The sequence below is a fragment of the Schistocerca gregaria genome, chromosome 4 (genome assembly GCF_023897955.1).
Source record: "Schistocerca gregaria isolate iqSchGreg1 chromosome 4, iqSchGreg1.2, whole genome shotgun sequence".
NCBI classification, from domain to species: Eukaryota; Metazoa; Arthropoda; class Insecta; order Orthoptera; family Acrididae; genus Schistocerca; species Schistocerca gregaria.
Window position 1 is genome coordinate 120082510 of NC_064923.1, and position 17528 is coordinate 120100037.

At 44.8% G+C, this 17528-nt stretch overlaps 1 protein-coding gene across 1 annotated transcript in view; it reads left to right on the forward strand.

Moving 5' to 3' along the window:
- LOC126267277 (cold shock domain-containing protein E1) overlaps positions 1 to 17528 on the forward strand; it is a 76619-nt gene that overhangs the window by 52293 nt on the left and 6798 nt on the right. Inside the window, exon 13 of the mRNA XM_049972345.1 lies at positions 484 to 652. Within this exon, the coding sequence (XP_049828302.1) occupies positions 484 to 652 (169 nt within the window). The remainder of the gene's footprint in view (positions 1 to 483; positions 653 to 17528) is intronic.

Genomic DNA, 17528 nt, shown 5'->3' on the forward strand with positions numbered 1-17528 from the left:
GATTCTTATGCCTTGTCATTTACTATATTATGCTTGCTGCCAATGACTGTTCTGCCATGTGAACTGATTTAAAAAAAGCTATTTTCAGGAATGAGAAGAGAGACTTAAAACCATCAGTTGCCATTTTCTAGTGAAACGTAGATTGTGTTGCCCTATGCAGCAAGTGTGTGTATGATGTAAACTTCCATGAATGCTGTGAGATAAAGATATCTGTGTTTCAATCCTCTTAAATAATATCTACTTGTGCCTTTCTTCATTCCCCATGATTCCCTCCCTCCCTCCCTCCCTCCCTCCCTCCCTCCCTCCCTCCCTCCCTCCCTCCCGTCATCCATCTTTCCCACTGTCCCCTCTCACCTATCTTCCCTGACATCCCTCAGTGCCTTCACCTTTCTCCACCTCCTCCTCTCTCAAGTATTGTGGTTACTCGTACAAGAAGTGAATAGGTTTGCAATATTCTAAATACATTTTCTGTACATTTTGTAGGTCTCTTTGGATTTCTGGCATATGAACTTGATGAAGGAAAGAATCTGTTTTTCCACATGTCTGAAGTAAAAGATGGTGTAACACTTCAGCCTGGAGATCAAGTAGAATTTGTTATTGTAACTAATCAGAGAACAGGCAAATCCTCTGCTTGCGATGTTACTAAAATTGGGTAAGTTGGATGCTGTATGGTGGTAATTTCATAAAGCATTTAAACAAACTTTATTCTGTTGAATTGGTTGTTCTCTCTCTCTCTCTCTCTCTCTCTCTCTCTCTCTCTCTCTCTCTCTCTCTCTCTCTCTTTCTCTCACGGACATACCATTTATCAACATAAGTCATTATTTTATTCGGTGGCTACATTTCAACTTTGCAGGGGATGTTCTTTCACCAGTAAGAAATGCATCTGCAGAAAAGAATACTGTCAGCAAAAAACCATGTTTGTTTGTGTAATAAGTATAAATTAATTTAATCATCAATTTCATGATATGCCAATATGGAAATGTTTGAGATAAACTTCTTTCTTAAGTTTCAAGCTTCTTCCTTAAGTTTCAAGCTTCTTCATTGTTTTTAAACTAAATATGTGTGTATTATATCCATCAGAACAAATTTGGATCTCTTTATATCTGCATTGAACCATTTCTGTCTGTCTACTATTTCATCTATTTTTCACTATCTACTTCGTAGAAACCATTTACATAACAAACAGGTAATAAAGTGGCTTTTAGTTAAATGCCTAGTCACAAGAAGCTGTGCCTCACCAGAACCTAGCTTTCCTGTATTTGAATGTGTGAATATTCTCTTTTGTCTTTTGACAATATTATGAAAAGTATAGTTGGTACTCACCATAAAGGAGAGATACTGAGTCACAGATAGGCACAACAAAAAGACTGTCGAAAAGTGAGCTTTCAGCCAACTAGGTGTTTGTCAAAAATAGACACCCCCCCCCCCCCCCCCCCACACACACACACACACAGGACCACAGTCTGTAGCAGCTGAAGCCAGAGTTTGTCAAATCTGACTTGAAACCTCTACATAGAAGTCTATCAAAGAAAGAAATAATTTTAACATAACATTTAATTTTTCTTATCAACACAAAACTATTGCCAAAACTATGTGTTTTCTGAGGACTTTGCACTTTTGCAAAATAGCCAGCAATACTAGGAGCTTCTGTATTCGGGTTCGCTGTGATCGTCATCCCATCTTGAAGACGTGTCATCCCTCAGCATGATTCTCCACAGTTAAATAAACCAGTAATATTTGTTCTATCCTGTATGATAACTTATTTTCTGGTTTACATATGAGAGCTATCGTTCATTAAGAATACGTAGGGGTACACATCATTCCTCTGGAATGACTATGGGAAGGTGAAAGTAAGCCAAGATCAGTAGATCAACATTCTGGACATAGCTATCTCCTGAAAGTCACAAAGACAGACAAGGCAGTCTTTGTTCATCAGTAACATGACTTTTACATTGGTATGAGGCTCCGTCATTGTCTGGTGTACAACTGTCAGTTTGTCACATGTTGTGTGTGTTTCACCACCTAGCAAGAGAAAAATTGGAATGTAGGTAGGAAACTGTCCTCATTTAAGGATTCATTATAAGTGTAATGCACATTATAAAATATCCTGTGTTGTCTGAACTCTACAAAGTTTTAATATAAATATTTTAATCTGTTGTTTTTTCCCAGGAGGCCTCTGCCAGTTATGTCAGGGTATGGGTTTAGTGAATTCTTAGTTCCCAAGTTGAGGATGTCTGCATCATCAGTTCTTTATAACTTTGTGCCTCAGCGAGTACCATCGTATTCTACAATGGAACACTGTTAGTGTGTCAAGATTTTAGCTTATGTGCCTGGATTATAGGGTGGTGGAATATTTTATTAAAAATATAAATTTTAAAATTTTGTCAGTCTCAGGTGGAACTGTATGTTGAAGAGACATTGAGTTAGTAGCAGGCAGCCTATGGGGCATTTGCTGCAACCTATTTATATTAGGCTTCCTGGAGTATTTGTGTCCCTTTTGAGTAGACATATATTTTCCTTGTGACCATCTAAGCTTATCTGGCATTGTAACATATGTTGTTGTTCTCAGATTTGCTGTCAAGCTTCAAAATAAATTTGACATACTATCTCAATGGTCCAGGTAGATGCCATCTTCAGATAGGACACTTCTTGAATCAAACTAAAATATTGCCAATGCTTATTATATTCCAGTGGAGAATGTCTACCTCCACGGAAGTACCTCAGCTTGAACAATTGAAGCTGAATAAAAATGATTTTAAAATAAATATTGAGACTGTGTTGATTATGTCACCTATCAAGGAAGCTCACATGTAAAACTCTACTTCTTAGTACATTTGATGTTTAGATTTGTTTCGAAGTCTACAGAAACACAAGTTATTGAAGAAACAGTACCGGTAGCAGCAGCAAACACAAAACATTTCTGTGAAACATTATTTGCTAACACATGGCAGTATTACTCAACAAAAAAAGCAAACTGTAGACCCAGCCATAGTAAGAACTAACTGGGTTGTGGGATTGGGTACAGACACATTCCTGCACACTGTTACAGCATTGTGCAAGCACAGCAAGAGACCACAGAAAATGTTTGTATGTAGCCGCATTAGTAGATGTGAAGATAAGTAAATTTATCAACAACAAGGAGCAGGAAAGAGTGACAGTATTGACCATAATAGGTGACTGAGTGTGGAAGTAAAATGTTGATGGTAAGTTGATGGTGTGCTAATTACGGCTAGATTACACTAAATCATGTGGAGCTGAAAGTTTCTGCCCCAAGGAAGAAGCAACGAAGTGCATACAATAAGTATGGATCGACATGTAGGGCAGCAATCGGTTATGTATATAAAGCAGAAGGTATGTGTATATGCCTAGGATCTCCTCCCAAACCCTTTGATGAATTGTAACTAAATTAAGCATAGAAACAGCAGGCTTCACAAGTATCAGCATTGCGGAGTTTATAACCTCATAGCCCCAAAAGCAGTGGGGACATACAAAAAGGCAGGCATGTTTCTTCCACCGCCTGGCATATAGGCTGCCATGCACAACAGGTATGTTGTGTGGTACAATATCAGTCTGCCAAATCAACCTGCTTTGGAGAGCAGCCTATATGTCAGGGTAAGAAGGAGATTTCTGGGCCTTGGATTCCCTGCATGACTGGTATCTTGTGTTGTAGTGGCATTGAGCCGCTTGGGATGGAGGTCAGATGCAAAAAAATGATTATTCAAGCCCCTGATGTGTAGTCCGCCTAGCATGACATACGTGTTGTAGTAGTAGTATCGGCCTGTTTAACTTAACTGCATTGCAGGGGTAGATGTGCTGATGAGCACAGCTGGGAATAGAGATACATAGAGGAAGAGAGGGACAGAGTGAAGGGAGGAGGGGGAGATTGCTGAGACAGGTGGAAGGTATAGTGGGCAGTGGAAAAGGAAGAGGGGGACAGAGATAAAAAGAGAAGGGGGAGAGGATATGATCAGAGGGAGGTGGAAGAAGATACGATCAGAGAGAGGGGTCCCCCAGGGGCTCAGCATTCACTTGCTGAGTACGGGCTTGGCAACCCCGGGGTCCTGAGCTGGGGACTGGTCTGCGCCGCCAGTCTCCTGTCATCGTAACCCCCGGACATGCTTCAGCGACCACTGTATGGCGCGGCAGTGAAATGTTGTGTGCTGCGGGGACTGGTAATCTTGGCTTGACCGCCTGGATTGCGAGGAAGGCCAACCTCTATAAAAACCCCTCACTCTTTTGGTGTGCTACGCACCTAGAAGATGCATGGCTGTTGGGGTGGAACAGTTGCAAGCGGGCAACCTCTGGGACACCTGCCACACCCCAGTTGTATAGGGCTTACTCAGGCACGTGGGGCTCTGTCTGAGCGGACCTTTAGTTCCCTAGCTGCTCGTGGGACCGCAATGGATCCTTTGACCTCTACATTTCCCCCTACCAGTGGCTTGGGTGGGCCACTGGTAGGTAAACACACCCCATCGAAAAAGCGGCTAGGCGCTGCGAGTCCTCCAGCGCCTGGTGTTGCTAGAGATTTGCCAGACTGTAGTAACGGAGCACATGCTGATAATCAGAATGTGTTTTTGATTATTAAAAGGAAGGAGGGTAGCTTTGAGAGGGTTTCTCCCTTTTACATCCACAAGGGTCTTGAGGGAATTGCAGGAACACTGAAATCTGTGAAGCGACTGCGCAATGGGACTCTGTTAGTTGAGACTTCTAGTTCCCGTCAAGTCGCTTCCCTTCGGAAAGCAACCTGTCTAGGAGAGTACACTATCGAGACCAAGCTCCACACCACTTTGAATTATAGTAAGGGTGTTGTGACGTGTAGGGACTTGGTGGATATCCCCATAGACGAGTTAAAGTCTGAGTGGGCTGACGAAGGTATTGTTGACGTTCAGCAAATTATGAAACGAGTCGATGGGGACCTCGTCAAATGTGACTCGTTTACTCAGTTGCCCGAGACTCCCAGAGCATGTTAAAGCGGGTTTCTTACGTTTGCCAGTATGGCCATATTTCCCCAACCCAATGCACTGTTTTAAATGTCAGCGTTTTGGGCATACTACGTTAGGGTGCAATGGGATAGCCACTTGTCGTAAATGTGGTCAGCCTGCCCATGACGGAGCCGATTGTTCATCACCTGTGAAGTGCGTGAATTGTTCTGGGAGTCACCCTGTCTGGAGCCGGATCTGCCCCATCTATCTCGAAGAACGGAAGGTACAGGAGATCGAAGAATGGAAGGTACAGGAGATTAAAACATCTAACTGGTACAACTGGCCACTGTTGCTACACAAACGGAGGTTGCTAGTGTTAGCACTAATACCTGCGCTTGCCAGTGCACTTGTGCTGCTGCGGTTGTTTTGCAACCTGCGGCTCTCCCCGCTACGTCGGACAAGGCCGTGGTTGCTGACATTGGGGTACTTCCTGCCCCTCCCCATATGGCGCCTTCTGCCCAGGCGAGTAAAGCTCCAACTGTTGACAAGGCTCTGCATTCTAAGCCCCCCAAGACAAAGCTTCAGAAGGTGAAGGTTTTGCCACCTGAGGAGACTAGTCAGCGTTGGTCGGATGACGAGGCCATCGTACTGTCTGACATCTCCCGTGAGTCGTCATCAGAGCTTATGGACATTGATGTTGACCGGGGACGATCTTCTTGCCCCAGGAATAAATCTCCGGCCAGTACGGGCTCACCTCCAAAGCACAGAGGCAGGGTGAAAGTTCAGCCACCCTGATCACTGGCTCCCATATTACAGTGGAACCTGAATGGGTTCAGGACGCATGTGGCCGAATTACAACTCCTTATACGAGAGTGCCCCTTGTGCTTAATTCTCCAAGAGACACATTTTCGGTCCACTGATGCTCCTTCTTTACGGGGCTATACCGTATATCGAAAAGATGATCTGACGGGGGAAAGGGCGAAGGGTGGTGTTGCAGTTTTTGTCCGTGACATGCACCCCTCATCTGAGCTCCCTCTCGTCACCGACTTGCAAGCAGTTGCAGTTGACATTCTTGTGGGTTGGAGGCTCACAGTCTGTTCAGTTTATTTACCGCCTCAGGATGCGATAAGACTCTGAGGGTCTCACGGACCTTATTAGCCAACTCCCCCGCCCATTTCTTCTTCTGGGGGACTTCAACGCTCATAATGTCTTATGGGGCTCTCCGTCTACTTGCCCCAGGGGTCACATTCTGGAAAGCCTCATGATGTCTGAAGAACTGTGCATCCTCAACTGTGATGCTCCCATTCATTTCTGTACTGCTTCCGGGTCGTCATTGGCTATTGACCTTCCCTTTTGCTCTCCAGTACTTGCGGATTCTGCTCTGTGGGAGGCTGCTGCTGACCTCCATTCTAGTGACCACTTCCCCCTTTGGATTCGCCTCCTGGATGAGGCTGTGGCATTACCAGTGCCGCCCCGGTGGCACCTCTGCAGAGCTGACAGGACACTTTTCAGCCAACTGGCTGTTTTGGAACACCGTGCCAGCGTCCACGAATGGGTAGACCATGTTACAGCCGTGATCTCCGATGCTTCTGCATTGTCGTCATCCCAAGAGGCGTCCTGTCCCTTAGTGGACCACTGAGTGCCGCTCAGCCATCTGAGCCCGCCGGGCAGCTCTGCGCCGCTTCAAATGCCATCCCTCAGCTGACAATCTTGCGGCCTTTCGGGTGGCAAGGGCCAGAGTGCGGCGAGTGATTAAAGAGAGCAAACGACGGTCATGGCAATCGTTCTTGAACTCCATCTCTCGCTCCACTAGTTCTACGAAAGTATGGGAAGCCGTCAGGAGGATTTCCGGGAAACTCAGCCAGCTACCTGTCACGGCATTGCTGCATCAGGGATGTCTCCTCACGGTGCCGAGAGACATTGCCCAGACGTTGGCCATGCATTTTGCGGACTCTACCGCCACTATTAACTGTGATCCAGATTTCTGCCGCTACCGCACTGCCATCGAGAGGGGTCACTTGGACTTCCGGTCTCTAAATTCTGAATCCTACAACAGCCCCTTCACTATGTGGGAACTGGATTCTGCGCTGTCTGTGGCTCATGATACTGCGCCTGGTCATGATCAAATCCGGTACAGCATGCTGCGGCACTTGTTGCTGCCATCCAAGGAAGTTCTCCTGAACTGTTTTAATATAATATGGTTATCTGGCACGTACCCTGACTCGTGGAGGGAGGCGATTTTGATTCCCCTCCTCAAACCAGGGAAGGACCGAACTTATCCCATCAGTTATCGCAGTATTGCTTTGACGAGCTGTGTTGGGAAGACGTTGGAACGCAAGGTCAACCGCCGCCTGGTTTGGCTGCTCGAGACCAGGCAGCTCCTTAGCCGCTCTCTGTGTGGCTTTCGGAGATGTTACACTATAGACAACTTGACCCTGCTTGAGGCCGCCATCCAGCAGGCCTTCCTACGTAACCAGCATTGTCTAGGGGTCTTCTTTGACATTAATAAGGCGTATGACACTACTTGGCGCCGCCTTATCCTCAATCAACTCCATGAGTGGGGCTTTCGTGGCCGTCTCCCCATCTTCATTCGGTCCTTTCTTTCTCACCGCCTCTTTCGGTATCGGGTTGGTAATGTGCTATCTGATTTGTGCATGCAGGAGAATGGTGTTCCTCAGGGCAGCGTTTTAAGTGTCACCCTCTTTTGCCGTCGCTATTAACAGTATCACGTCCACTATCCGGAGTCCTGCCCAATGCTCCTTGTTTGTGGACGATTTTGCTGTTTTCTGTTCTTCCTCCAGTCTTGTCACTGCTAGTCGGCAGTTGCAGCTTACGATAAAGCGCTTAGAGGCATGGACTGCAAAGACGGGTTTTACCTTTTCTGCAGACAAATCTGTGTGTGTTCATTTTAATCGTTCTCGGTGTCTTTTTACCTCCCCTGAATTGCGTCTGAGGGACACCGTTCTTCCTTTTAGAGACACTGTGAGGTTCCTGGGCCTCACTTTTGATTCCAAGTTGTCGTGGTTGCCTCACCTTAAAGACCTCAAGGTGCGGGCCCTGAATATTTTGAAGTGTCTGAGCCATCGGTCCTGGGGAGCAGATCGGGCGCGTCTGTTGCAGTTTTATAGGGCTTTCGTCCGATCGCATCTTGACTGCTTGCACCGTGTATGGGTCAGCAAGGCCTTCGTATCTGAAGATCGTTGACGCAGTATACCATGGAGGGTATCAGGCTGGCCACTGGTGCCTTCCGTACCAGTCCCATCCCCAGCCTGTGTGCTGAGGCAGGGGAACCGCTGCTCGCCATCTGGCGGAAACTGCTCTTGGTGTGACGGGTGTGTCATTTCCTTGCCTGTCCTACCTCCCCTGCGTACCCTACCGTTGCCCGACCGCCTATGGAACGTCTCTTTTCCAGTCGTCCCAGGGCAACGAGACCATTTGGGATTCGTGCCAAGCATTTGCTTGAGTCCCTTGGTGTGGAGCGTGTGGCCCCCCAACGACAAGGTTTTACTTGCCTGCCTCCCTAGCTGCTCCAGAGGCCCAGCATCCTTCTAGACTTGTCGGAGAACCGGAGGAACTGCACTCCAGCGTTTGTTTTTACTTCCTTATTTTACGATATTTTAAACCAGCATCCGGAACATGTACCTGTATTCGAAGATGGCTCTAAACAGTGGGACTCTGTTGGTTGTGCTGTTGTTTTCCCTGATCAAGTCGTCAAGTTACAGCTTCCTGTGGTGTTTACAATCCTTGATGCCGAATTGTTTGCAATCTTGCGGGCATCGGAGCAGATGAGATGTGTTCCCAGTCTTAAATTCCTCATCTGTTCTGACTCCCTGAGTGCCCTTCAGACCATGCAGCACTTGTACCCAGTGGATATGGTCGTCCAGACCATCCATGATGCCCTACTCCACCTGCAACGGCAGGGGAAGGAGGTTTCTTTCTGCTGGGTGCCGGGGCACGTGGGTATTAGGGGAAACGAACTGGCGGATGTGGCTGCCAAAGATGCATGTTCCCTCCCTCACGTTGTTGAATGTGCTGTCCTCCTCCATGCTGTAACCTCCCTTTTGCGTTTTCGTCTTATGCATCAATGGGAAGAGGAGTGGCTGGCAGTTTCTGACAATAAGCTGCGTCTGGTAAAGGCCACTATGCGACCATGGTGTACGTCCTACCATTCATACAGGCAGTGCTTGTGGCGTCCAGATTACTGTCCGCCACATTTTACTTGACCGTCTTTTATTCTCTGACCAGAGGGTGGTGGTTTATTTCTCACCGGATTTGCCCTCTATTTTGCAAGACGATGCAGCGGCTGTGGTTAAGGTCTTACGGTTTTGTATCCTGTCCAATCTGTTGCCTCGGATTTTAGGGAGAGGGTTTTAATGTATACGAATAAGATGGCACCCAGGCAGAAGGCTGCTCAAAATGTGCGCCGTATGACAGACATTGACCGTTGGTGAGGTGGTGCGGCAGTTTAATGCTTGACACGGGACCTGTAGTAGTAACAAAGGCGTTGCTGTGAACTGCATGAACATTACTGTAGACCTCCTATATCCTTTCATATTTGAGGTCTTCCTGAATGAGGATGACATCTTCTAGTTGGGTAACTGTTCATTTCATGAGGCCACAACCATGCTGCTGTGGTTTGAGGAGCATGATAGTGAATTCATGTTGATATATTGAACATAAAATTGGAGCACACCAGGATGCTATCAGGTACTAGCTCTGCACTCACAAACCACTTTCTTATAATTTTGTCGCATGCGTATGAAAACCTACAGAGGGACTTGTCAAACCCATGTCATATTGTATCACTGCTATTAGCGTTCCAAAGGTGAACCAAAATGCTGTTAAATAGGTCGTTGTAATGTTTTGATTCATTTGTGTTGTAAAGAAAGACGATACTGGTACATCATTTGCAAAATTGCTCCAGTTTTAGATTCATAGTTGTATAGAGGTGTTTGCTGGTACTCTGAAGACTGTATAAAGAGTACACTGTTGAAGCATTTTATTTAAAAACAAGTAACTCTCCAATGAATTACCAACCTTCTTAAAAATTAACGAGGCAGTCAAATATCCCTCTACAGTAGGAGTGCATAAGGACTGTAATTTAAGGAGGTGGTGCGACGTACTTAGTATTATGTCTCCCTGCTCGTCAAATATTGGGTGTCTAGGAATCCTGCTTACTCGGATCGCTAGACAATCAAATTAGACAAATCATATTAATGAGATTTATTACAATAGGCAAAGAGAGAATACTGAAATTTGCATTACACAGATGTTTCGCTGGCAAAGGGCGGCATATAAAATAAGCAATTTTCTTTAGTATAAATAATCACAAGTCTGTGCTACATAGAGCATAAAAGCGAAATAACAATCTCAGACACTTCTATCCAAGTTGCTAGTCTTGAAGCTGCTATTCAACTGAGCTGCGACCAGTCAGATGTGGTGGTTGTGTCCTCTTCATTTAGGGGCCGCTGCTATTGCATTGTCGTCGTGGAGGGAGGTCTGGTCAACATGCAATTGGCTGACGTCTTCTCATAGCCATATCTTATTTACTATTTCCAACTGGCATGCTGACGCTTGACTTTACACCGTAACATTCCCCCACCCCCGCAATGCTACAGATCGTCATTCTATAAGGAACACAATAATGGGAGGGGTGGCAGGAGCGTGGGCACTGCAATGGACCAGAAGGTGTGGCTGCACAGGACGTTGTACTTCCAGTCGTACCCCGCCATCCGGCCTGTGCTCTGGTTGAAGTGCCCCCTGGAAAATGCCCAGAAGGGTATGTGGCCACCTCTAGAAGTCCGTATGAAGATGTAGAAGACGTTGGCTGCTGTGGCATGGGTGGGTCCAGCTCCATCGGCAGGACGAGGGGAGGTGTAGGCTCAGTCTCCATGGCGTCATCCTGCCGTGTCGTGATGGCACTCTCTGGCGCTTGCTGCAGCCACAGTTTCCTCTGGATCCGTGAATCTGGGAGAAGAGATACAGAAGGATCATCGTGCACATGACAGTGGTGAACTTGATAGTGGGGGGTCCTGCAATCCATCCTGGCCTGAAATAGATGGATGCATGCACCAGAAAGACAAAGGATCTCACCTCCCACTCACTGTCTGCTGCCGCTGAAAACTGTGTAAAACACACTATCATGCAGTGGGAAGCAATACTTGATGCCCTTATGTGGCGCCGGATGCTGAGGAGGGTGGAGCAGTGTCTGATGGCAGCAGCTGTGAAGCAGTTCCGCCAGCGATGGTCCATCTCATGGATGCAAAAGATAGGAGGCGAGAAACAGTTGCCACGCTTGATCCCTGGTGTGTGCGGTGTGAAGTTAGGCCTCTGCTACTTGAAGGTTCTGGAAAAATTTCCGCTTCGCTGTTGGGCTGTGTATAGAACAGTGCACTAGTGATATGCTGTATGCCATTGTGTTCACATAATGGTTCAAATTCACTTTACGTGAACTGAGGGCCGTTGTCTTGACACTATGACTTCAGGCAAACCTTTGAGGCAAAAAATAGATGACAAGACCTGATTTGTGCTACGTGACGTTGTTGATGGCACAGCAAAAGTAAACTTGCTGCAAGAGTTGACCACAATCAACCAACGAATGTTCTAAAAAGGTCCTGCAAAGTCTACGTGCACACATTGCCATGGTGATTGCAAGGGTATGGCCAAGCAGAGAATGTTTGTGATGGAACGAACTGATTTACTGCACATGCGTGACATTTTGATGTCATCTGTTCTATTTGGGTCTCCATACCCTGCCACGTACAGTGTCTATGTGCTAAATGTTTCATACGAACAATCCCCCAGTGTTGTTGATCAAGTAACTGCAGCACTTCTGTTTGCAAAGGGATCAACATACGACTGTCCACTGTCTATTTCGTACAAGAATTACACATTGCTGTATTGCAAGGCTATGCCAACGTGCAAAATATCTCAGCACACTGCAGAGTTCTTTATGCTCTAAAATGAGCGAGGTCAAGATGTGTGAATGTATTTGAGCAAAATGTTCAAATTAGAATCAGCTTTCATGGCGTCTGAAATTTTCCTGTAGTTCAGAGGAAAGGATTGAAGCAATTCAGAATCCTGATCATCGATGTGACAACAAGATGTAGCAGAAGTGTCATAGTCTATATCAGGGCCAATTGGAAGGCACGAAAGTGCGTCCGCATTAGCATGGTGAGCTGTCGAAGGATACACAATCTCATATTGGTATTGAGACAACAACAAAGCCCATCTTTGCAATTTTTGGACAGTTTGTACAGGAACCGGCTGCATCAGATGAACTGAGGAGTGCAATGGCTTCTAATCCATTACTAAGTAGAATTTCCTGCCATACAAATAGTGGTGGAATTTAGTGATACCATACACAGTAGCTAATGCCTCTTTCTCTATTTGTGAATAGTTGCACTGAGCTTTGGACAACACTTTTGATTTGAAAGCAATAGGCCTGTCTTTATCACCAAATCTGTGTGACAGCACTGCACCGATTCCTAAAGAGGAAGTATCAATTTGCTTCACAACTAGTTTGTCCGGATCAAAGTGAACCAAGTATTGATCATGAGCAATGCAGCTTTTAAGTTTTTGAAAAGCTTTTTGGCACTCATCTGTCCAGATAAAGGGAATGTTCTTGCAACACAACCGATGCAATGGAGCTGCAATTTGTGCAGCATTCGGTAAGAACCGAATATCGTAGTTCATTTTCCCTAAAACTGACTGCAGTTCCGTGACTTTGCAAGGAATGGCAGATCACGTATGGCTAACAAACGTGACTGAAAAGGATGTACACCTTGACTGTTATTGACATGACCAAGATACTGCAATTCAGATTTTAAAAAATTACACTTGTCCAGTCTACACTTTAGTCCTGCATCAGCCAACACACAAAACAAAGCACACAAATTTGCAAGTTGCTCTTCAGATGTACAACCTGCTGTGACAATATCGTCCAAACAGTTCGAACAGTTTGGTACTTAAGGAGTCAGCTGTTCCAGATACCATTGGAAATGGCAGGTGGAGAAGCACCGCCAAAAGGCAAATGCAAATATTTAAACAAGTCCAAATAAGTGTTCACAACACACTCAAATTGAGAGAGTTTGGGGAGCAAATCCATGGACTTACCCAGTGACTAGCTTGTATGGCCACAATAGCTTCACTATCTTGGAATTCCTTAAGTTCAGCAGCTACTTTATACCATAATGCAAGGGGAACAGTTCTGGCCTAGCAAAATTTCGGCTGAGCATTGTCTTTCACAGTAATAAGTGCAACAAAATTGTTAGCCCTGACTAAACCTTCAGAAAAAGTTCCAGGAATTCTTTCAGCAAGTGAGCTACACTATCTTTTACATTGACTACAGTCACTGACAACACATTTCCCTGAATTTGAAAGCCAAACAAATCATGTGATTGTAGCACAGTGAAAGTTACAGTTCGCGTATGCGTGTGATCCGTCGCAAGCTAAGTACATTTTCCGAGAATGGGAATGTCTTGTCCATTATAAGCCGTCAGATGTGTGCTAGTTTTAAACAGGCATGGGTACCCTAACAGTTCATAAGTGTTACAATTCAGCACTGTAACTTAGGCACCCATGTCCAGCTGAAATTTCACATGCTTTCCACTATTATGCAAATGAACAAAATTTTTGTTGGACTGGCATAGCATTGAAGATACTGTGCACGTGTTAGTTTTGCTAATGCTTGTAGCAGGCTTTGAATACGCTGCATTGATTACATTGACCTTGTGACTAGATATTTGTGAGTGGAAAGAATTCTTAAGGTTGTTCTGTTGCAAACATAAAGATTGTACGTGACCTTTCTGGCCACAAGCGTAACAATGTGCTGTATGGGTGTGCAGTGTTGGTGTTTCTACCGTGAGTAGCACTGAGGGCATGGCTCAATTGTGTTCGCCTGTGTAGAGATCTGTCTATGCGACTGTTGCTGCCTACTAGGCTGGTCATAAGCAAGGAACAACTTAACAAGACAAATTGGTGGCTGCTCAAATTTATTGGCCGACACGGCACCTGAATCATACTGATCTAGAATTTGCACTGTGTGCTGGAATGATAGATCGAACAGTTTAAAATCTGTTCCCTAAGTCTGACATCAGTTACACTGTACACGATCCCATCATGCAACATAAATCTAAATATAAAGCACCACAAGCACATTTGAATTTGCAGTTCCTCGTCATATCCTGAAAATTTGTTACCCACTCACAATAAGTTTGTTCTGGCCTTTTCTTGCAACTAAAGAATTGGTACCTAGCTGTCACCACATTCACTTGTTGCTCATAATAGTCAGCCAGGGAATCTACAACCTGATCATAGGAAAGTTCACCCTGAGTAGCGTTTAGAGGACAATTTCTGAATGAGGTGAAAGACTGCACTTCCTACTGTTGGCAAAAAGTAATGTGGTTTCACAGTACCTGATATGTTGTGAGCTATTATGTGGGCTTCATATTGTTAACGACTCGAGCTCCCCTTCTTTTTCGTTAAACTAGCGAAAAGGCAGTATAGCGCTTGGAGCTACAGTTGTTATCTGTTGCACTGTATTGGCAGCTTGATTGGCAAGTAGCTCCTGTACCATGTTTAGCAGTGTAGTTATCTGCTGCGTCTGAAACTGAAACATCTGTGTTAGGCGTGTTGCATCTATCACTTGCAGCTGAGTACCTCAGCAGGGGGTGGGAGAGATTTGTTGCTCATTTTTTGAATAGGCGAATACAATAAACAGGCAATGTAAGCAAGGAAAATAAACACATAAGCAAAGAAAATTTCTGCCATGCCCACCTGAAAACATTGTATTAAAAAAAAAAAAAAAAAAAAAAAACACTGTAGGAGACACTGATAAAACTTGTAAACACAAAGAAAAGACAAGGTAGAATTAAGGCATCCACAAAACACCAAAGCCCACGACAAACAAAATTTGTGGCAGCCAGGCGCTTGGTTCTTCTTATACCTCGTCGCCAAATATTGTGTTTCCCTGCTCCTCAAATATGAGGTGTCTAGGGATCCTGCTTACTCGAATTGTTAGACAAGCAAATCAAACAAATCATTTTGTTACAATAGGAAAAGGACAATAATACACAGATGTGTCACAAGCAAAGGGTGACATACAAAGAAGCAATTTTCTTCAGTATAAACAATCACAAGTCTGTGCTACATTGAGTGTAAAAGCAAAGTAACGAGTGTAGATGCTTCTATCCAAGTTGCTAGTCTTAAAGCTGCTATTCAACTGGGTCGCGACCAGTCGGACACCACACTTATGTCCTCTTCACAAAGGGGCTGCTGTTGTCGCGTTGTCATCCCAGAGGGAGGTCCTATTTTCATTCTTTTATAAATATTTTTGTCGGTATTTTGTAAACATGACATATTAAATTGATGGTTAGGTCAAGTGCTTGCTTTCTTCAGGACAGTGGCAGTGGCTATTACATCCTTTTTCAAGTCTGAGAGTTTTTCATCTCTCTTATGTATATTGCCAACAATTATCCTCAGTTACTCTTTCGGAAAAGTTGCCAAACGTAAACGTTGTAGTAGGTCTGTGGATACTTCTTTCAGTGGAAATTTTCATCACTATTCTCACTCAAGAACATAAAACTTGTATCTTCTCTTTGTTTATTATTTTTGATGTGGTACATTAATTTTAGGTAGGGTACTTATGACAGCATAACCTAGATAGCTTTTTTCACACCTAAAACTTCCCTATTTGTGCAAAACCACTTAATTATAAACTTATGAGACAGAATTGGCCAGAGTTATCACCAGATGAATTGTCAGTACTGCTGTTTGATTTATGTATACATTGTATCCTAGCTTTCAGAACAGATGTGTCCCTCTTATCCTGGGTCCTGAATGACCCACCGTTCCTTTCTAACCTTCCCGAATCCATCCTGTTCTCATATCCCAGGAAGGAACTATTAGTTCCGAAAGATATGATAGGGTGTGTGCTTCATATATGTCTGTCAGAAGTACTGACGGTTCACCTAAAGGTATTCACTGGCAACTGATTCTGTCTTTAATTTTATAGTTTTCTCAAAAGAATTTCTCTTTTGTTACAATAAAATAATTAACTGCCTTCACAAAATACTGATTACTACTTTCTTGATGGATGTAACTTAACTTCACATGTATCATCTGAAAAAGATTCAAATAAAATGGTATTTAATTAATGTGAAATGGCGACAGTTATGGGCCCTTAATTGGACACTGCAAAAGTGCAGGATTTTCAGACAGTGTCAAAATGCCTTTTCTGGGGCGCAGTCATTTGGGAGTTCTACATTCAGCACTTATTTTGGGATCCACCTGCCAGAACTGTCAGGGACACACATACTGTAATTATTGGGGTAGTGTTAAGCACTCAGTGTACCTCAATATAAAAACTTCATAATCCGTACTACATGTCGTGAACTTTGAATACCAGTGACACAATCTTCAATGAGTATACAGTCTTGGAATTCCTCCAGGGGGCTCACCACTCGTTGACAGGTTCGTGCTTGGCTACCATGGGGACCCAGCCCTTGCAGCATTTTTTCCCTTCTGTGCTGCATGTCTAACCTCTTGCTATTCTTTTTCCCCTCACTTGGGGACCATGTCCAGAATGTTATTGGGAATGTTCTGGACATAAGAACAGTCTTACCTTTGTTTTTTCACTGTCATTTCCTTTCTTTGTTTCCCTTCTCCTTTCCTTCCTTTGCTTCGGAATTTGAGGTTCCTCTTTTTCTTCTTTCTTCCTGTGGCGCTCCTGGAGACCGGCCCACGCGTCTTACGCATAACAGGACGTACATCATGGTACAGGCCAGGCCGAGGGAGGGATGATTGCCTGAGCTGCAAGAGACACTGGCAATCATGGAGATTTCCTCGCGATGAGTCAACCATCTTCACAATCAACGTCTACAAAATGTAAACGTAATGAGGCTAATGATTTGAAGACTCTTCCCGTTGCACCACAGTTCCTTATGGTCTCACGTACTGAAGACAGTCAGTCCTTCGCCATGGTAAATCCGTTTATTATTCAGAAAGGTGTTGATGCAATTGTCGGCCCTGTGAAATACTGCCCTCGTTTACCGAATGGACTTCCCTTTTGGGGACTACTTCTGGTTCACAGGCACAACAACTGCTTGCTGCATCGCTTCTTCATGGCTACCCTGTTAGTGTTGAGGCCCATAGAACTTTGAGTTCTTCCCATGGTGTAATTTACACCAGGCTCCTCGATGGTCTGACCGAGGCCGAAATCCAATGTCATCTCTCTGATCAGGGTGTCATTGCTGTCCATCATGTAATGAAAAAGGTAGATACCTCCTTAGTGCGCACCCCAACTTTTTTCTCTCGTTTGATAGAGTGGTGCTTCCGTCCAAGATCAAAGCAGGCTATGAAATGATCACAGTCCGGCCGTACATTCCAAACCCGATGCGCTGCTACCAGTGTCATCGTTTCAACTCGTACTAGAGCATCTTGTCGATACACAGCCAAATGTGTAACCTGTGGTAGGGATGCGCATGAGGGCAATTGTCCACCCCCCTTCTCCCCACTGTATCAACTGCATTGGCGGCCATGCCGCCACTTCTTGGGATTGTCCCATGTACGTTGATGAGTGGGCTATCCAAGAGATCTGGGTAAAGG